This window comes from Vicugna pacos, chromosome X, assembly GCF_048564905.1.
Source record: "Vicugna pacos chromosome X, VicPac4, whole genome shotgun sequence".
NCBI lineage: Eukaryota > Metazoa > Chordata > Mammalia > Artiodactyla > Camelidae > Vicugna > Vicugna pacos.
Window position 1 is genome coordinate 106,560,172 of NC_133023.1, and position 22,562 is coordinate 106,582,733.

General features: G+C 36.7%; 1 protein-coding gene across 1 annotated transcript in view; it reads right to left on the reverse strand.

Annotated features, from left to right (window-relative positions):
- Window positions 1-379: 379 nt before the first annotated feature.
- Window positions 380-22,562, reverse strand: part of GABRA3 (gamma-aminobutyric acid type A receptor subunit alpha3) — a 243,903-nt gene continuing 221,720 nt past the window's right edge. The window contains exons 9-10 of the mRNA XM_072956507.1: window positions 13,968-14,179; window positions 380-881 (exon numbers count right to left, since the gene is read on the reverse strand). Of these exons, the coding sequence (XP_072812608.1) occupies window positions 546-881; window positions 13,968-14,179 (548 nt within the window). The 3' untranslated portion in view covers window positions 380-545. The remainder of the gene's footprint in view (window positions 882-13,967; window positions 14,180-22,562) is intronic.

Below are 22,562 nucleotides of genomic sequence, written 5' to 3' on the forward strand. Positions count from 1 at the left end.
TGTGGGCCATGTGCAGTGGTTAGCACTGGCTCCTGCCTTTGCTATCAGTAGTTATGGCTAGTGGGCCCTGCTGTAGACAGGGGAGGTGGCAGGCAGGACCACATGGGATATCCCAGACTGGCTCCCTAGTGAGTCAGAATCATGTGATCTGGACCAGTCAACAATCTCCTTAGTCTGGACCTCTCAAATAGCCAAGGCTCTCACTACAGGTCACAGAGTCTCCTATTCTTTCTGTAGAGGGCAGAGTGCAATAAAATACATGCAGTGCCCTCAGCTGAGGGAGCCTGGGAGACTAAAATGAGTAACTGGACAAATGGCAGTGTTTGCCTCCAGTGAGGATATACTCAGCAATATTAGAGGGACAAGTAATTTTTTCTGTTGTTACTGTTTTTCTTCATTGAGATTCATAAACATTAATTCAGAGTCATGGCTTGGTAGAGGGTTAAAAAGGAAGAAACCTGAAACATATGAAGGGGAGCCCCGGGATTTGGGTGCCTGGATGCTTCCTAGGGTATACAGTGCTCTTGCTGCAGTGCTGCCACTATTTACTGTTTGCGGATCATGCCCTTGATAGCCGACTCCCGGTTGACATATGTGGCCCAATAGACTAGATTGAAAATGGCAAAGAGCACAGGAAAGATGATGCGGGAAATTTTGTCAACCTTGCTGACACTGTTGTATGTCTTGGTCTCAGTTGGAATATCCTGCACGTAGGTGGTCTTGGGTGAAGCAATAATTGTTGGGGTTGAGGAGGCACTAGGAGCAGCACCCTTGGAGATGGTGGAGAACTCAGTGTCCTTGGCCAGGTTGATGGGATAGGTGGTCCCCACGATATTGAAGGTCGTGCTGGTTTTCTTTGTCGGGACTGCTGGTGTTTTCTTCTAGGGGCCAGAAAAAGTAGGGGAACAAAACAAAAGCTAATTAATTCATTATACAGAACACTTTCAGAGGCTGTGGGGAGGAGGAGTCATGAGGGAAGTTAGGAAAGAGAGGCCATGAAGCCAATAGTGCTGAGTAGCCAGGTTTGTGTCTAGGGGTAATTAAAGATCAGTTTGAAAACAGAAAACTTGCAGAAAACTACCTGGTTTACTAGCTATTTGGCTTTGGCCAAGTCGTGTCTCCTCTTAGAGCTTTAGTTTCTTCATCTGTAAAATGAGGATCAAGATATTTGGAAGGGTTTTTGAGAGGATCAGATGGAAGAATGGTAGTAGAAATCACTGGAAAACTGTGAAATGTTGGTCACATATGGGATCTTATATAATCATGTGATTTGATCCTCACAGTAACCCCATGAGATAAGTGTGTGAGATTATTCCCATTTGACAGATGAGAAAACTCAGCCTGAGACTGAGTGGCAGAGGCCACACTAGCCACCTGGGCTCCGGACTTTTATCCAGGGCTGCAGTGTACTGCTTTCTATAGGTATGAGATACTTTTTGGTTACCCGAGAAATAACTCCAAAAGGCTTCAACCATCAAGTGGCACACCTCCTGTGAGGAAGAGAGCTCGGTGAGTCTAAAAGTCATTTCGTCTTAAAGACACATAAATACCATGGCATGTTTACATGCATCATTATAACAGTATCACACCCTTCATGCACTGTAAATGTCCACTCTTGCAAGGCTGCAGGCAGGAGCTACAGCCTCCCCAGGGAGCTATGCAAATGCTTCCCTCTGACACAGCCAAGTCAGGGACGCTAGGGGCTGGCTATGACACTGCTCTTTCTTTTGTTCTGTTTTTCCATAGTAAAAATAAAATAAACTCAATGGCAAAACAAACATACACACAAGTGCCCATTTGTTCTCACATATATGACTTGTGTATACACAGACCTTTCGTGTAGAAAAGAGAAAAGGAGACAAAGCTCGGGCCTGGATCAGAAGAGACAGACTTGATGAAAATGGGAGGCCAAAGGCAGTGGCTGGGCTCATAGTATTTGTTGCCTCACCTCCCACTCTGACCTTTTCTTCCTTCCACTCCTCTTTGTTTCTAGGAAAAGGTGGGAACAGGTGAGCTTCAAAAATGCCCAAGAGTGCTTGTTTGACAATAAGTGATGTCTAATTGTGTTGCCCTAATTTAACACACCTAACATTCTTCCGTTTCTCAGTGTTACTTTGTTTCCCAGCATCTGTTTTATTTTACTTCCCCACTTTCTACTTGTTTCCTTCCTGGGCTGCTCTAATCCCACCCTCTCTTACTGACCCCGTTTTGCCTAATATCCTTCTATTTCTTTTCTCCTTTATTTCAGAATCCCCACTACTGTGATGTTTTTTTTTTCTTTTAGACCACACTGCCATTTATCTTCCTGATCCTAAATAATAACTTTTGCCCAATATTTACTGAATATCTACTGGGCCAAGAAATCTGCTAGCTGTTTAGGGATAGGTAGGGAAGGTCAGTCACTCTTAGTCCCTGTTTTTCTAGGAGTTTGCAGTCCAGTAGGGGAGAGATCCTTGTGAACACATCATTGGCATATAATGTGATCAGTTTTCTAAGTGATATGAGCAAAATGTGATGGGAATTCAGTAGAGGGAGGGGCAACGTACCTACTGGTGCTGGAAAAGGTGGTTCAGAGAAGGCAATGAGAATGGTGAGCTGGGTTGCAAAAGATGGGCAGGAGTTCATCACATGAAGATGTAGCAAAGGACAGTACAAGGCCATGGGCACTGCTTATTTGATGGATGACCAGATGTCTGCTTTAGTTGGCTGATAGTGTGCATGGCAGAGGCCTTCCTGCACTGGCTTCAGGGTTTTCAATCAGGGAGGAGGAAATGGGACAAAGGATGGGGTGCTGGTTTAAAGTAAGTGAACAGTCTGACTAACAGGACATTTAAAAAGCAATATTGTTCTTTCTCTTTGAGGGTTATAGTCGTATTGCTGTAAGTGGAAGGCGGACAGAACCCTAAGGCTTCCAAGAACCTTGTAAATGCTTTAAATATTGCATGGGACTCATTTATAATTAGAAAATTCATTGTGTGAATAGAGGCCTGCTGCTAAATGCCTCTGCTACTAAATAAAAGAGCACTTCACTTGTTTGCCTGCTTACTTATTAATGTGCTTAGTAATCTCTTTTTTTTTCTCCCATGGGTAGACAAAAAAAAAAGGAAAGAAAAAACTACTACCCTGACTTTGCTAGAAGCTTTCACATAAGTTATTTCATTCAGTTATAATCTGGTTATGACCTAGTCTCTGAAACAGTGATTCCAAAGAGCAAACACTTTCTTTAGCTCTGTAGGCACTTTGCATTCTGTAGATGGGGAAGCAGCAGTTGATTTAATCACAGATTTTTCTGAGTAATAAAAGAAAATTACCTTTTAATTTCCCTTGCCCTTTCCATCATGGTACATTTTAATCAGCCGCTATAATTTTTACCTAAATTGTCAAAGAAGGAATATCAAAGCAAAAACTGTTGTGCTGAGAAGACAGAAGCAGTAAGCAGAGATTAATGGTTAATAATTCCCATTTCTGCATCTAGTTTTCTAATAATTCTCTATGCCCTGGAACTTGATAGATACAAACTAGAGTGACTTAACTTTCACCAAGTTACAATTCTGTTCCTACCTCCCTAGCCAAGTGCCTGGTTCTTAGGCATAAGGTAGATGTTTACAGAATGAAAAACGCCCCCCACCCGAACAACTGAAGATTCTTGATATGATTTTCAGTTTGTTCCTCCTGAGTCTTGACTTCTATACAGACAGCACATCTCTATAATTCATCCTGGGGTAAATTCCCCAAGCTGAAATTGACTCTTCCAAATTCCCCCAAGCAGTCTGACTCCAGGACAAGGACACTTTTCCTTATGGAAAGGCACCTCATGTGGATTTTGGGATGAGATAATGAACATTTTCATGTACCAATGCATGCCCAACTCAAGAGTTTTCCTCAGGTGGTACTCATGTTTATTATTTCTAGAAGTGCTAAATAGAGGGTTAATTGAGGCCATGAATGTTCTTGAAACTACCAGGACCTCAGAATATATGCAGATGTGGTACAGTTCCTCTGTGTTAATCCTCTAACAGCCATCCAACTTTCCTGAACCCCAGTTATCAGGAGGGGGCAAAGTAATGGAGTATATTCTATGTGGTATTCAAAGACAAATCAGACAAAACCCCAAACAACCCAATTTTAGAAATAGCAAAAGACTTAAATAGACATTTCCCCAAAGAAGATGTAGAAATGGCTAACAAGCATGTGAAAAAGGTGGTGGAAACAGCAGCAGTGCTGACAGGTGGAAAACCCAGAGCTCATTTGCTAGAACTGGCCACAGGCTCAATTCTAGTTTATAATGTCTGATGGGTCATCCAAGTGAAAAACAAAGACGGAACTTGGAGTGATTGCAAATAATGTAAACTAGTTGTAAAAATCCTACATATGAGATGAGCATGGAGGAGAAAATAATGTTGTTAAAATTATGAAGAAAAAGAGAGCAAGATAGCCAGGAGAGGTGATCACCAAAGCGCAAAGCAGTTTGCATGAAGTAAAGGACTGGGTAATGACTTGGAAGCAGCAAGGAAGAAATGGAAGGGTGGCTTCCACTTGCAATGGCAGCTGAGGAAGTAGTTTCCTTAGGAAACACCCAAATTAAGGTAATGAAAAATCCTTGCATCCCTAGGATAAATCCCACTTGATCATGGTAATGATCCTTTTTATGTTTTGTTGAATTTCGTTTGCTAATATTTTGTTGAGGATTTTTGCATCTATGTTTATCAGGGATATTGGCCTGTAATTTTCTTTTTGTGTGTGTGATATCTTTCTCTGGTTTTGGTAGGTGATGCTGGCCTCATAAAATGAGTTAAGAAACTTTCCTTCCTCTGCAATTTTCTGGAACAGTTTGAGAAGGATAGGTGTTAACTATTCTCTAAATGTTAGTAAAATTCACCTGTGAAGCCATCTGGTCCTGTAATTTTGTTGGGAATTTTTTTTAAATTACTAATTCAGTTTCATTACTGGTAATAGTTTAGACATATTTTCTTTTTCTTCCTGGTTTAGTTTTAGGAGAATGTACATACATTTCTAGGAATTTGTCCATTTCTTCAAGGTTGTCCATTATATTGGCATATAGTTGTTCGTAGTAGTCTCTTATGACCCTTTGCATTTCTGGGGTGTCAGCTGTAACTTCTTTTTCATTTCTGATTTTATTAATTTGGGCCCTGTCTCTTTTTTTTTCTTGATAAGTCTGGCTAAAGCTTTATCAATTTTGTTTATCTTTTCAAAGAACCAGTTTTTAGATTCATGGATATTTTCTATTGTTTTTTAGCCTCTATTTCATTTATATCTGCTCTGATCTTTATGATTTATCTCCTTCTGCTAACTTTGGGTTTTGTTCTTATTTCTCTAGCTCCTTTAGGTGTAAAGTTAGGTTGTTAATTTGAGATTTTTCTTGTTTCTTGAGGTAAGCTTGTATTGCTATTAACTTCCCTCTTAGAATTGCTTTTGCTGCATCTCAAAGATTTTGAATCGCTGTGTTTTCATTTTGACTTCTCTCCAGATATTTTTTGATTTCCTCTTTGACTTCTTCAGTGATCCATTGTTGTTTTTAGCAGCATACTGTGGCTTTTTTGTGGCCTAGCATGTGGTCTGTCCTGGAGAATGTCCTATGTGCACTTGAAAAGGATGTGTATTCTGTTGCTTTCAAATGGAATGTCATATATACATATTTTATATATTATATTATATATTATATATAATTATATATATATATATATATATACACACATACACATATATATATAATTCCATCTGGTGTAATATGTTATTTGAGGACAGTGTTTCCTTATTGATTTTGTCTGGATGATCTGTCCATTGATGTAAGTAGGGTGTTGAAGTCTCATACTATCATTGTGTTACTGTCAATTTCTCACTTTATGCCCATTAATATTTGCTTTATGTATCTGGGTGTTCCTATGTTGGGTGTGTATATTTAAAACTATATTATCTCCTTGGATTTATACCTTGATCATTACATAATGTCTTTCCTTGTCTCTTGTATCAGTTTTTATAAAAGTTTATTTTGTCTAATTATTGCTACCCTAGCTTTATTTTGATTTACATTTACATGGAATACCTTTTTCCATCCCCTCAGTCTATGTGTGTGTCTTTAGATCTGAAGTAAATCTCATGTAGGTAGCTAGCACATATATGGATCTTGTTTTTGTATCCATTCAGCCACTCTGTATCTTTTGATTCGCACATTTAGTCTATTTGCATTTAAAGTAATAATTGATATGTATGTTGTTATTGCCACTTTGTTAACTATTTTTGTCTGCTGGTGGGTAAGGCTGGTCCCAAGGCTAGAGCAGGTTCACTGGAGCATGGGGCCAGGGGATTCTGGGGCTGGTGCATGCACACTGGTGTGTGGGGCCACGTCATGGGTCCTCTGGCAGCCAAAGCCATGTCCGGGGTGGCTGTGGGATCAGGGGGTCTTAAGGCAGCCTGTCTGTTGGTGGGGCTGTGTCCACACCCAGTTAGTTGCTTGGCCCGAGGTGTCTCAGCACTTTTGCCTCCAGGTTGTTGGACCAGGGTGGGCTGGGTCCAGAGGCTAATAAGCTAGAGGGAGGATTCCAAAATGGACCTTGCTAGCACCAGTGTCCACATGGTAGAACAAGCTCCCAAAAATCTATGTGCCCAGTGTGAGCTGCAGTTATCTCCTGCCTCTCTGGGAGATTCTCCAAGATCAGCAAGTAGATATGACCCAGGCTCTTATGAAATCACTACTTCTGCCCTGGGTCTTAGACCATGTGAGATTTTGTGTGCACCCTTTATAAGTGAAGTCTCTATCTTCCCCAGCCCTATAGGGCTCCCAAAATTAACCCCCACTAGAGTTCAAAGCCAAAGTCTCTGGAAGCTCGTCTTCCCCATGCAGGACCTGCAGGCTGGGGAGCTTGATATGGGACTCAGACTGCTTACTCTTTCAGAATAACCTCTACATTTGAAATTATTCCCCTGTTTGTGGGTCGCCCACTTGGGAGTATGGGACTTGACTATATCACGAATCTACCCTTCCTATGCATCTCATTTGGTTCCTTCTTTATATCTCTAGTTGTAGAACATCTTTTCTGGTAGGTTCCAGTCTTCTTCATCAACTTTTTTTCTGCAAATAGTTGTGATTTTGGTGTGCCCATGAGAGGAGGTGAGCTCAAGGTCTTTGTACTATACCATCTTGGCTGATCCCCTTGTTTGTTTTTGTTTCAATTGATTTACCAGTGATGGACTATGACTGTTGTCAGGGAATTTATGCCTACTGTAGAATAGGGTGGGAAGACCACCAGTTTATGAATACAACTTAACCCACAGTGAGTATCATTCACCCCAGAGAGAAAATAGCAAGGGGTGACTCAATTTGTGGCTGTTTTTACAGGGATGCCCCATAGATTTAAAATCCATTTATGATAAGAAACTAAACTTTTTCAAGCTCTAGATGGAAGTTCAGTATTTTTTCTAATGTAGAATACGATAAAATATTATTCTAGAGCATTCAAATATTCTTATTTGAAAATAAGATAAAGGGCATAAGAATTATTATGTTTTCAAAATTTAGGTAAGAATTTATGAATATTTTAAAAGCAGTTATAAGAATAATAATTATCTTATTTTTAAATATAGACATTTCTTCATTTTTATTTGCTTTTATTATTTTTAATTTTCAAAAATATCATCAAGGTAATAGTGCACATAGTTAAAAAGAAATAAATGTAGAGGCTTATAATGAAAACTAGAAAACCCTTACCCCCATGTACCCCAACCTTGTGCAGCAACTCATAATTATTTTTAATTCTTTTAGCTGATACTTCTAATAGTTATTTCTATATTTGTAAGTACTGTGCTTATTTTGCTATCAGTTTTACACAGTACCATTCACCTGTTCGTGGTAATGATTTACCTCATTTATGCAGCCCTTCCTCTATGTGCCCATATAATTATAATAATTTTTTAGTTCGATCAATAGTCAGTGGTAATGTCATTATAAATGACTAGATAAATACCTCTACCCTCTTGCTACAGACTCCACTGGTTCCTATCCAGGTTAGCTTGCTGCATAGCTTTCAAGTTAGGAATTCCCTTCATCTGTCTCCTCTGTTGGATACCCTCTTCTCTGTATCTAATGTCTTTCTCTTTTTTGCTCTGTTCTCATGTTTTCATAGAACATATCTTCCAGTATTTTCCTTAGGTTGAATGTATAGGAAGTGACATTTCAGAGTTCTTGCAGGTCTGAAAATAACTATTGTACCTTTCCACCCCATTGATACTTTGGCTAGGCACTTAATTCAACGTTGAAAATCATTTGTCCCTCAGATTTATGAGATTTACTGCTCTACTGTCTTCCAGCCTCCAACGTAGCTGAGAAGTTTGATACCATTCTGTTAATAATTTCTTTGTAGATAACCTTGACTGTCTTTATAGAATCTTTTTAGACTATCATTTATCCCTGGTTTTCTAAAATTTCAAGATGATGTGACTTTATGTGGGCCTATGATGACACTTCCAATCTGGAGGCTTATGTCTTTCTACTTGAAAAGATGTATTAGTTCTTTATTAATTTCCTTTGCTCCCTTTTATCTGTTCACTTTCTGTAGTTTCTAAGTTGGATGAACTTCCTGGATTCATCTCTAAGTCCCTTAACCTTTTCCTTTACATTCTCCACTTTTTTCCTTTTTACTCTACTTGTAGGGAGATTTTCTTCAGTTTATTTTCCCACCTTTCTATTCAAACTTTTATTTTGGCAATTCTGTTTAATTTCAAGAGCTCTTCCTTATTCTCTGATTCCTTTTTATATTAGCATCCTATTCTTATTTTATGTATATATTTATAAATATAAGATAAAATTTAGTTTTATTTTTCTTAAATTCTCTTTAGTTCCCTAAATTATCTCTGTTCTTGCCATGATTTTTTTTTTAATCTTTACTTTCCTCTTTCACATTGCAAATTTCATTTTGATAATCCTTGGTATTTCAATATTATTTGGCAACATAAAAGATGTCTATATGCTCAGTGTATCTGAGCTGGGCTTGTTGGCTGGTAAACTATGATTTAAGATTGGTTAGAAGGAGGTCATTTTATGGGGTACTCTAAAATGTCAGTATGTAAAGGTCTTTTCTCTGGAGACTTCCAGCTTCTTTAGAAGAGAAATTTCTGCTATTCTTCAGGAAAGTATATATCTGGCTGTAGACATTTTACATGTTGGGCAGGCTCTGGATTCTTGACTATTCCATACACAGACTTTTAGTCAGTCACCCTAATTGCACCCTCATGCTTTATTCTCTACTGTACCAAGCACCTCAAACACTATGTTTCATTGGGGTTCTATCTCACTCCATCTTGACAAATCAGTATTTATCCTCTCTTTCCACATTCATTTTTCTAAAAAAGAAAAAGAAAAGGCATTACAATCTCTTGTCTGACTGAAATCCATTCTTCAGTTCTCCTGGTACTTGTGGGTTTATATGTATTTTATTTCTTTACCCTCACTTTAGTTGGGTCTTTAAAGGAAGCAGTGATAAAATACATAGTTGTTCCACAGAAGCTCACAGTTCATCTATTTTTCAGGTTGCTATTATAAGGTAGTCATTTGTCTTCATTTGAAAATGAGGTTGTTTCCACCTATCCCTTCTTTTCCTTTCCTTTACCTTCCCCTTACATTTTATCTAATCCTTGATCATAGTAAAGATCAGAAATAGATTTTTGAATCATTTATATTAGATCTAAACAGTTTTGTGCTCACCCATTCTAACTTTATGAAGCAAATAATGTTTAACATGTCTCTTTCAAGGAGGAAAAAGAAAACAGGTTATGATTAAATTCCACTATTTTTACTTTCAATGCACTTCATTTTTTCCTGTGGGTCAGTGGTTCTCACTGTTACTTCCTTCATATTGTAGCAGTGTAGAAGTGCAAGGCACCCTCACATTAGAGATCCATTTTATGCATTCCATAGATTTTTTTTCAAATCTTATAACCAGCATCCTTTCAATAACTTAAATAGATTAATAATGAGAAGGACTAAAGAGGAAGACTGAGATTACCATCTTTGCAGAAGAATTTTAGACGATTCTTTTAATCTTTTTTTTTCATTTTCAGCACTCCTTAAAACTGGAGAAACAGTCATCATTTTTGACATCTACATCTACAGTCTCTTAATGTATTCTAGTTCTCTCTCTACTCTCAAACCACCTCCACACCTCTTCCCAGCCACAGGAAAAAACAAACAAACAAACAAGTCTACCACATTTTCCACAAAATATCCATGACTACCTTTCAGATATCTGAAATTAGCAATCATCATCCCCTTCAGGAATTTGTCCCTTCTCTATTGTACTAACCAAACTGGAACAATGTACAGAATAAAAGAGGCTTATCATCTCACTTGTTCTAGTTAATTCTTAGCTTAAACTCAAATCAGATTTGGCTTTTTAAGAATTATACCACATGGATGGTTTATATTAAGCTTTGCTTTTTCTGTATATCCCAGCATCTTATTTATAATGCGCAATTTTTGTTAAACCTTTTTATCCCATAACTAATTTTTTGGTATTTATGTGTAAGAACCTTTTGTATTTAGCAAATGTTAATCTTTTGGTTTCAGCATGTTCTTTCAAACTTTAGAAATTTTCTTTGATTCTAATTCAGAAGATACTTCTCTTCAGTCAGCATTCATTAAAGCCAGCTTACAAATTTCAATTTCCTACCTTATATATCTTCATTTAAGTCACTGCTGACAGCATTTAAGGGGGAAAGCTCAAAGACAAAGCCCTATGGCTTATCAGAGGAATGTCCATTCAGGGTGATGTCCATCCATCAGTCAATTCTATTAGACCTCAATTGGTCAACCAACTACATCAGTTTAATTGCACTATTTTTTCAACTGCTGTTTCTTTTTAATGAAGAGATAATTTTAAAAAGTTAGTCAGATGTTTTGATAAAGTCTATATATTTCCTGGTTCATCAGTCTAGTAAACGTTTCATAAATTTTCTTAAGGTTAGTTTGGCATAATTTATTCTTAGTGAACTCAGACTGGATGTCAGTTATTAGTGCTAACTGCTCTTAAAACATCTGTTCAGTAATATATTCTAGGGACCCTTCAGTTTGATATCTCAGAGTTAGGACATCTTTGCTTCCTTTTCTTTTCTGAAACCAAACAAAACTATAAGGATAATGAAATACAGAAACCAAAATGCCATCTTCTACAAAAATTGAAAGCATTTTTAACCCTCATCCCAAAAAGTAAGGGCTCCCAAATGCAGTAAAAATTGGATCAGGGTAAAGAAGACACTGAGGATGCCTACTATTCTGGATTTCAAGGCAAGAATAGAGTCCTAAAAGTTGGGTGGAAGAACCTGCATAAGAAAACAGATGATTCTGTTTTGAAACAAAAATCAGTTTTTAGGCTGGTAGTGAGAACATCCCAGAATACTGTTTCACTGTGACATAGTAGCAGAACAGGTAAAGACTGGAAAAATTAAAGGATAGCATAATACACACACAGAGCACCATACATAGAGTACTTTATTGTGGGTTACTTATAAGAACTTATATAGATAACAGATGATGCTCAAACTACTCACTTTCAATGATTTATTCTCAATTAGTCACTACTATCCTACTCATTCTCTCAGTCTCTCCCCAAAATGATACTTTCACACATAGCAGGACTAGTAAAGAACTCCTCTAATATAACTTCAAGTGATAGTTGAAAAATAGAAACTAATATGGTACTGATGCAAAATATGTTGCATAAAGGAGGGTAAATAACCAAGCAAGGACTGTGGAACAACACACAAAACAAAAAATCATAGGACACATGAAAAAATAAGTCAGCAGAAATCATAAAATTAATGTAAGGAAAAATAATACTACTATAGAAATGGAGGAGAATTACACTCTTGAAAATGATCAGAGAGACATGGAAGACAGGCTTGAGAAAAATAAGAAAAATGAAATGAAAAATTGCAGTTAGAAATTATTAGAGAAAAATGTTAGATATAGAAGACAAAGTTCTATTATAAGTATAATCTGTGCTTCTAGGATGATAACATAGCAAAGATATGTTTCAGGAAAGCTTCTCTGAAGTAAAGACAATTGTGAATCCATAGGCTTAAAGGGCAACATGCTGTCCTAAGAAAAATCCATACAGATAAATCAAGATATATCCTTGTAAAGTAACTGGAGTTTGTAAATAAGACACATTCACATGGGCTTCTAGGCCATAAAATCAAGCCCCCTATTATGCAAGAGATTCTCAAGCTGGTTTTAAATTTCTTCATAACAACATTCAATGCTAGAACTGAGTATAGCAACCAATTTCTATGCAGACATCAGTGAAAGAGAATATGACCCATGAATTGTACAACAGCCCAAATATAATTAAAGTCTATACATAACTGACATAATTTTACACATGCAAGATAGTAGGAAGTATGGTTCCCATAAGCCCTTCTTAAAGAATCTTTTAGAGGATAGCCTTGAAGTAACTAAGCAATGAATGGAAAAGTGGGTTAAAGGACTATTTTGAGAAGAGAACCTATTTAAATGTAGAACTATGACTAATCAACTATCGAGATTATGGCTCCATAAAAGCATGTAAATGCTATAAAACTTGACAATGCAGAAATAGTAGTATAACAAACAAAATTTGGGAGATGACAGGGACTGGCAGAGAGAAAGTAAGAGGTAGGATAAATATAATAATTTCCTTATATCTTATAGTGGGTGAGGGATCAACAGATCCTGTTTATAATTGATAAACCAAGTATTAGATGAGTAAATATATTTTAAGGATACAAAGGTAACAACTAGACTAAGTATAATAAAACTAACCAATAAATTCCTATGGTAGAGTAGATGGAGGAAGTAGAAATACACTTATTTCTTTATAATTTATAGGAAGGAGTTAATAAATTCTATCTAAATAAATAGTTAAAATCTATTCTAAAATTTTTCTAACTCACCAGTCTGTATTCTATGGAATATATATTTTCCTCCAGTTTGAAAAGTCTTCATGTTTTTCTCTTCTCCATGGTTCTTCAAAGAGTACTAGGATGGTTCTGGGGCCACATCTGCCAGTTCTTTTTAGCATCTTTGGATAGTCTTCATCTAGAGCTAGAGATCTGAATTCTTTTAAAGCAGCCAGGGACAACAATCTTGATTTCATTGCATTCATGCTTTTTATTCCTACCAATTCCAGGTGGCTTATTGGGGTTTTTCCTCTCTTTTTTCTTCCTTCCCACCCATCCACTAATACAATTAACACTTAATCAGCTTTTATTATGAGTCAGATGCTGTGAAAGGATGCTGGCTAGTAAGAAAGAATGCAGACAAAACCCTGCCCTCAAGAAGTTCAGTCTAGTGAGGAAGCAGACTAATAACTCTAATACAAATAAATGCTTTTTATCCCATGAGCACCCTTCCCCCACCCCAAGAAAAGCTAACGCTATCTGTATGATTCTGGAAAAGGTCTATGGAAAAATTAGCATTTCATCTGGGTCTTAAAGGATGAGCATGTCCTTATCAGGGAGGAAAATAAGAGAATAGCTTTACAGGTAGAGAGAAAAAAATAAGCAAATACATAAGGAGAAATGATGATCACTTTTGTTTGACCATAATGGGAACCTACTAGAAAACTGAAGGGTAGATGTGGCCCTAGAGGCTGTTCTCTGGGTTGAAGATAAAGTCTGCTCTTCTGGGTAACTTTGTAAGTATGACAAAACAAGTTCCCCTTGGGTTCAGTGGTATCACACTTAGGTTTGGTCTCTCACCACAAGACATCAGCCCTCTATGATACCTACCCTTTTTTCTTTGCCCCAGCAAACACTCCACATTGCTAAGAAGCACTCCAGTTGAGAATTGGATTGATGACCCCAGTGAATAGCACACAGCCCTGGCCAGTTCCCACAGGCTGCAGGCTGTCCACTCCTGGTTCCAATACAGTTCTCTCAGGGAGTGCTTCCCAGCCCCCACCCTTGCTGTACCTTACCTTCATCTCCAGGGCTTCTGGCACCTTCTTGCCTTCCCAAGCCCAACTCCGCTTTGTGAAGTAGTTGACAGTGGCAAATTCAATCAGCGCAGAAAATACAAAGGCATAACAGACGGCTATGAACCAATCCATGGCCGTCGCGTATGCCACTTTAGGTAAGGAGTTTCTGGCACTGATACTCAAGGTGGTCATGGTGAGAACAGTGGTGACACCTGAGGAGACAGAAAATGAGAACCAGTTGCCACTGATATTTAGAGCATATATGACAAGATCACCAACTTCCTACTTGAAAGAAGGAGCTAAGCCCCACTCAAAATGGCCCCTTTAAAATAGAAAACAGAGAATGTCAAAACAGAGTGGTTCTACCTAGTAAGCATGCCATCCCAATTACCACAAGAATAGGAAACTCCACTATAGCACTGCTGAAGTTGTCCTCTAATCTCTGCTTAAACATTTCCACTGAAGAGTAGGTAACCTATTTATTGTTACAGTTTTCTAATTAGAAAAACCTACTTTATGAACTGAAACCTGCCTTCCTCTAACTCCTAGCCCACTGACTGATCTGAGTTCTCTCTGGCAACACAAGAAAGAAAAGCCTGCACACTCCTTTCCAGGGCAGGCCTTCAGAAAGTTGGAGAGGGTGGCCATGGTTCCTTGTGAGTTGTGTTCGTCTCCAGATGAACATGGCCAGTTCCTTCTCTTGCTTCTCCTCCTTCCCCATTCTGGTCCTTCTCTTCTGAACAGATCAGAACTGAGCCCAAGATCATGGTCTGACCTTAGTAGGATTTTCACTCCCCTTATTGTGAACACTATTCTCCTAATAACACAGCAAACTATTGTGGAAAATGGTTCTTTGGCTGCACGACTGTCTAGGTCCTACTGAATTCGTGACAACCAAAACTATTCTAGTATCTATTTCTTAGGAGTTTTTGCCAAACCACACCTTGCTTTTAAATCAATTGCTTTTTTTCCCCTTGGTGGCATTTATTAAATGAAATTTTAGACTTCCTTTTATTAAATCTTAATTTCTATTAATTTTTTTCTCTAATCTATTCATATTTTAGATATACATATGAGCTATATAGTGTTGTGGTTAACAATATTAGCTTTAGAATCAAACTGAAATAGACTGAAATTCTGGCAATCCCACCTACTTGTAATGCAACCTTGAACAAGGTGTTTTACCACACTAAGCATCAGTTTTATCATGTGTAAAATGTGTGTGATGATACTAGACTTAGGGATTTGTTGGTGAATCCAATGAGATAATGTTTATAAAGCCCATAGCACAACATCTGGAACAGAGTAATCACTCAACAAGTAGCAGCTTCTATAATTAACATTACTCTTACTTTTACTGTTATTAACAGTAGTACTGTCATAATTATATAATTATGGTAGTATAATTATAGTCACATTTTAACATTTCATAATTGTTAGCAATAGTATTCTAGTCTTTTTTCACTTTTTTATTGAGTTATAGTCATTTTACAATGTTGTGTCAATTTCCAATGTAGAGCACAATTTTACAGTTATATATGAACATACATATATTCATTGTCGCATTCTTTTTCACTGTGAGCTACCACAAGATCTTGTATATATTTCCCTGTGCTATACAGTATAATCTTGTTTATCTATTCTACATATGCCTGTCAATATCTACAAATTTTGAACTCCAATCTGTCCCTTCCCACCTCCCTCCTCCTTGGCAACCACAAGTTTGTATTCTATGCTTATGAGTCTGTTTCTGTTTTGTATTTATATTTTGTTTTGTTTTGTTTTTTAGATTCCACATATGAGCGATCTCATATGGTATTTTTCTTTCTCTTTCTGGCTTACTTCACTTAGAATGACATTCTCCAGGGACATCCATGTTGCTGCAAATGGCGTTATGTTGTCATTTTATGACTGAATAGTATTCCACTATATAAATGTACCACCACTTCTTTATCCAGTCATCTGTTGGTGGACATTTAGGTTGTTTCCATGTCTTGGCTATTGTAAATAGTGCTGCTATGAACATTGGAGTGCAGGTGTCTTTTGGAAGTAGGGTTCCTTCTGGATATATGCCCAGAAGTGGGATGACTAGGTCATGTGGTAAGTCTATTCCTAGTCTTTTAAGGAATCTCCACACTGTTTTCCACAGTGGCTGCACCAAACTGCATTCCCACCAGCAGTGTAGGAGGGTTCCCCTTTCTCCACAGCCTTTCCATCATTTTTCATTTCTGGATTTTTGAATGATGGCCATTCTGACTGGTGTGAGGTGATACCTCATTGTAGTTTTGATTTGCATTTCTCTGATAATTAGTGATATTGAGCATTTTTTCATGTGCCTATTGATCATTTGTATTTCTTCCTTGGACAATTGCTTGTTTAGGTCTTTTGCCCAACTTTGAATTGGGTTGTTTGGTTGTTTCTTATTAATTCATATGAGCTGCTTATATATTCTGGAAATCAAGCCTTTGTTGGTTTCATCTTTTGCAAAAATTTTCTCCCATTCTGTAGGTTGTCGTTTTGTTTTGCTTATGATTTCCTTTGCTGTGCAATAGTATTCTAGTCTTGAATACCTACACTAGAAGTTAGAAGTACTAAGTTCCATTTACTTGATTTGTGTCTTGGATAATTTCCTTAATCTCTGCTTGCCTTCATTCTCCCCATGTATGAATATTCCCTACTGTCTCCCCCAGAATTCTGATGATGCAGTTGTGTACCCAAAGTCATCCAGAATTGAGGGAGAAGGAATAGTCAGAACCTCTTTCTGAGTGTTGACATGCTCAAGAGGATGGGGAATCTGAGTCTCATGAGCCTGGGTCAAGTAGGGCATGGAAGGAAGTCCTAATGGGGTGAGAGATGTTATATAGAAAAGCAAGCAGATAAGGCCTATTAACTATTAACTCTACCCCTAGAGTCAGCCATGTGTGCTACAGCCTCTGGAGCCTCCTTTCATATCCTGCTTCCTTGAGTGCCTGACTTAGACATTTAACTATAATAAATGAAAATCCCGACTGGATAAGACTTAATACAGTTTCAACAGACAGACCCTAAAGGAGCACCTTTGGACAAACTAGGTAGAGAGTTATCAAGGCTGATTAGCAAAAACATATTTTAAGCCTTGTCAGGAATTAGCCACACAGCTAGTACTTTTTAACGAACTATCTGAATTTGTAGCCTGATAAACTCTGAGAATGGATACAAGGCTCAGTAACCCTCTGATCACACTGAGCAAGAAGTGATTCATGGAAGAAACAAGTTTTCTCATTTATGGTTATCAGCAAATGCAACTGTCCACCCTGGAACATTCAAAGCAGTGCCAAAGCATGGATGGAGAGAACTATACTGCAACACAAGTGTTTCTGTGCCGTATCTCAGTAGCTATTTTTGAGCTCTAGTCTCTAAGGCTTAATTAGAACTGTCATCTTGTGAAGAGCTCTTAGCTAGTCAGAGCTCGTAAGACCCTCAATCAAGCATTTGGTGCACTTCATGGATGGACAAAGAGGTTTGTTATTTTTAAAGAGATGCAGGTCTGCCACTCAGTGCTTCTCTTTCTAGATTATTCTATAAAATTTTTTTTGACTACCTTCCTTACTTCTAAAATTCTAGTATGCTTCTTTGATAACGCATGTCTGTCCCACCCAACTGGAGTTACTTGAGAGAAGGGACCTTGGATAATCCATCTCAATCTATTCAACCATAAACACAATACATGGCACAGAGTAGGCCCCTTTTCCCAGCCTATAGCCTATTACACTGCACCACATTTGCTCCCATCACAGTGAACAATGTACTTTTCTTACAGGAACTATATTATATTTCAACAATATAGTTTTATTCTCTTCTTTTATCCAGCATTAACAACTGTCTGTGCTGTGGTTTACAAGTTAGGTATTAGGGATACAAAAATTAAAACATTTCAAACAACAGCATTCACCAGGAGACAATCAGAATTAATAATATTTCATATACCTGTTGAGCTCTGACCCCACCACAAGGGCAAGGCTTTTTGTTATTCATTGTCAGTTAGGCTTAATCCTGTTTTACAAAGTACATTATGGATTATGATCCAGTCCTCCATTCCTTCTTTATAACCCCTTCATCCTAAACTCTTCCAAATCTCCAACTCTGCTGCTCTATGACCAGCAAATTCACCTATTTTCTCAACCTCTTTTCTGGATGCACATCCTTCTTTTGATCTTAACTGAAACCTGACTCTCCTGTTGAGTATGCCATTTTGATTCTCAAATAGTGGTTGATCATTCAGAATCAAGAGCTCGAGAGGTAAGGGTCCATATTTTCCTTGATCTCTAGTACCCCTTAGACCATTATACCATCATAGTCTTGTGTACCCTGTTCTCCTGTGAGTCTTCTACCATCTGGTGATACCCCTCTCCACACTTTTTCGTATGTGTCATCTATAGAATACTTCCATCACAACAAAGGTTCCTTTGTGACAATTCCATTCCCTCCCTGGCCCCAAGTAACCACTGTTCTGCTTTCTTTCAGTGTGGATTAGATTTTTCCACTTGGAGTTTGATATAAATATCATACAGTATGCATTCATTTATGTCTGGCTTCCTTTACTCAGCATAATATCCTTTCGGTGCAAGAAAATAAACAAATGTATATAACAAAACAGAAACAGACTCACAGATACAGAAAACAAAATAGTGGTTGCCAGTGATGAGAGAGAAGTGGAGAGGGGTAAGATAGGAGTAGAGCATTAAGAGGTACAAACTACCATGTATAAAATAAATAAGATACAAGGATATACTCTATAGAACAGGGAATAAAGATAATATTTTATAATAACTTTAAATGGATAATATGTAAGCATTTTGAATCACTGTGTTGTACACCTGAAATTAATATTATAAGTCAACTATACTTCAATAAAAATAAAAATAAAAATAAAAATAAAAATAAAAAAGGCATCATCATACCCCCCAAAATATCCTTTAGGTTCATTCATGTTACTGTATCTATCTCTAGTTCATTCCTGTTAATTTCAGAGTAGTATTCCTTTGTATTGCTATAACATAATTTATTTATCCATTCACCTATTAATGGACGTCTGGACTGCTTCCAGTGTTCATCTATTATGTATAAAGCTACTGAGAAGATTTACATACAAGTCTTTGTGAGAGCATATGCTTTCATTTCTCTTGGTAAACGCCTAGGAATGGAATGGCATGAGTATACAGTAAGCATATGTTTAATTTTGTATGAGCCTGCCAAATGGCTTCCTAAGTAGTTGTACTATTTAATATTCCCATCAGATGTATGAGAATTTCAGTCTGCATGAAAATTAAGTATTAATTGATACTTTTACACATTGCTCTAACAATAAAATTCCTTACAGCACTTTATCTCCATGTATTCCCATCTCAAATTGTACAGATTACATTACAATCTATTCTTTAATTCTAAGTATATGTATACCCAATAAGCCATTGTTATTATTTTATATATTCAACAGTCATTTAGCATTACCTACATATTTATTATTTTCATTATTTTGTAACATATCTTAAACCTTCCTCCCAAGATAATTTTCCATTGGCTTGAAGAACTCCTTTTAGTGAGGGTTTGGTGATAATGAATTTTTAGTGGTTTTTTTTTTTTTGTCTGAAAATTTCTTTATTGTTTCTGTTAAAGTCAACTGGTAGTCTATTTATTATGACTTTAAAGGCAATGTACTTGCTTCTTGGGCTACTTTAAAATTTTTTTCTTTGCTTTCAGATGTTTCATTATAATGTCTCTCTGTTTGCATGTCTTTTAGCTTATCCTACTTGGGTTCACACAGCTTCTTGTAATTGTGCCTTTATGTCCTTCATCAGGCTTGGAGAGCATTATGGCATTATCTCTTCAAAAATTGCTCTTGGACCATTTGCTCACTTCTCTCATTCTAGGATCCAATTATATCTATGTTAAACCTTCTTAATAAATCATATATGTTGTTTCTCTTTCTTATTTATTTTATATATTTTTTGTCTTTCTGGACCTCATTCTAGATACTTTCTTCCAGTTCATGGGTTCTCCCGTCAACTACATCTGAACCACTGAATTTTTATCTATAATTTCCAGTTTTAGAATTTCTAATGTGCTTGCTCTCTCATGCATGCTCTCTCTTTCTCCCCATATACTATTTATATGTTAGAATTCTCATGTTTGTTTCATCTACTTACTCATCATAGCTATTTGAAAGTTTGATAACTCAAATATCTGGAGTCCCAGTAGGTCTGTATTTTTTAATTGGGCTGTAATTTATATTCAATAAAAGAAAGAGTTTGTATACTTCAAAGTGTTTGAACAAATGTATACAACTGTATAATTACTACCCCAGTCAAGATATAGAATAATTCTACCACACCAGCAACTTCCCATATGCCCATTTTCAGTCAGTCTACCACCTCTACCACTGCTTTTGTCTCTAATACCATAGCTTAGTTTTGCCTGTTTTAGAATTTCATATAAATAAAGTCATATATTATGTACTACTTTGTATCTGGTTTTTTAGTTTGACATAATTTTTGATATTCATCCATATTGTTATGTAAATCAATAGTTGTTGATTCACTCTATGAATATGCTATAATATATTCCCCACTCACTTGTCAGTGTACATTTGGATGTTTTCCAGTTTGGAGCTTATATGAATAAAGCTGTTATGTATATTCTTGTAGAAGCCTTTTATGGATCTATACTTTCATTTCACTTGAGTGTATACCTAGGAGTAAAATACCTAGATTTTAGAGTAAGTGTATTTTTAACTTTATATGAAATAGCCAAACTGTTTTTCCTAATTGGTTGTACCACTTTACATCCTCACTAGCAGTATATGAGAATTCCAAATGCTCCTCAACCTCACAAATGTTTGGAATCACCAAGTCTTCTTTAATTTTAGCCATTCTAGTGTTTATAAAGTGATGTCTCCAAGGAGTTTTAATTTGCATTTCCCTGATATAAAATGATGCAAAGTATCTTTTCATGTGCTTATGAGTATATATATAGGCAAAAAATATATATGTATATATATATAGGCAAAATATGTATATATATTCTTGGTGAAATGTCTGTTCTTGCCTTTTTCAATTTTTTTTAATTGGATTATTTGTATTTTTATTATTGAATTGTAGGAGCTCTATACATTTTGGGAATAGATGCTTTGTCAGATCTGTACATATATAAAATATATTCTCCAAGTCTATGGATTACCTTTTCATTTTCTTAATGTTATGCTTTGATGAGTGGAAATTTTTAATTTTGATGAAGTCCAATTTATACTTTCTTCTTCATTGTTATTACTTTTTTGTGCACAAGGCATTTCTGCTTTCCAAAGGTTGTAAAGATACTGTTTTATATTTAGTTCTAAGAGCATTATATTCTTAGTTTTTATATTAAGACCATGATCAATCTCAAATTAAGTCTCTGCAATGTCACATCTGTCATATACCAAACTTTCATATATGTGGGTCTACTTTTACTCTATAGTGTTTCATTTATTTTTTCCTTGTGCCAATAACACACTGTCTTTATTACTATAGCATTTTTTAAAACATTTTTTATTGAGTTATAGTCATTTTACAATGTTGTGTCAAATTTCAGTGTAGAGCACAGTTTTTCATTTATACATGAACATACATATATTCATTGTCACATTTTTTTCGCTGTGAGCTACCATAAGATCTTGTAAATATTTCCCTGTGCTATACAGTATAATCTTGTTTATCTATTCTACATTCTGAAATCCCAGTCTGTCCCTTCCCACCCTCCGCCCCCTTGGCAACCACAAGTTTGTATTCTATGTCTATGAGTCTGGTTTTTTTTTTTTTTTCGTATTTATGTTTGTTTATTTTTTTTAGATTCCACATATGAGCAATCTCATATGATATTCTTTCACTATAGCTTTTTAATCATTTTTGACATCTTACAGGACAAGTCCCTCAACTTTGTTCTTCTTCTTTAGGAGGATATTGTCTATCCTTAGCTTTTTGTTCTTACATGAAAATTCTGCAGTCACTTTTTTTCCCTTAACAGAGGCAGTGGGGATTGAACTCAGGACCTCGTGCACACCAAACATGCACTTTACCACTGAGCTATGCCTGCCACCCCACCCTGCAATCATTTTTTAAATCAGTGTTTTATCTTGGAGGCTCTCACATTAATGCAGTTAGTGTAAGTATGAACTCTAAACTCATGTGAGGACAAGTTTGAATTCAAAAGTAAATTCTTAAGGAATCCTTTATATTTTACAAAGAGCCCAGGCCAAAATAGACATGCTTCCATATTATTTCCCTGTATTTCTTACTATATTTTTAGTGCTTTTTGCATGCAGGGAATAACCCTTCAATAGTACTGAATTTATGGGGTGAATCCTTGTATGTGTTTCCTATGGCTTAAGTACAAATTACCAAAAATTATGTGGCTTAAAACAACACAAATATATTCTACAGTTTTGGAGGCCAGAAGTTTGAAGTGAGTTTTACTGGGCTAAACTCAAGGTTTCAGCAGGGTTTTACTCCCTCCGGAGGCTCTAAAGGGAGAATCCATTGCCTTTTCCAGCTTCTAGAGCTGCATTACTTGGCTCATGGGTCC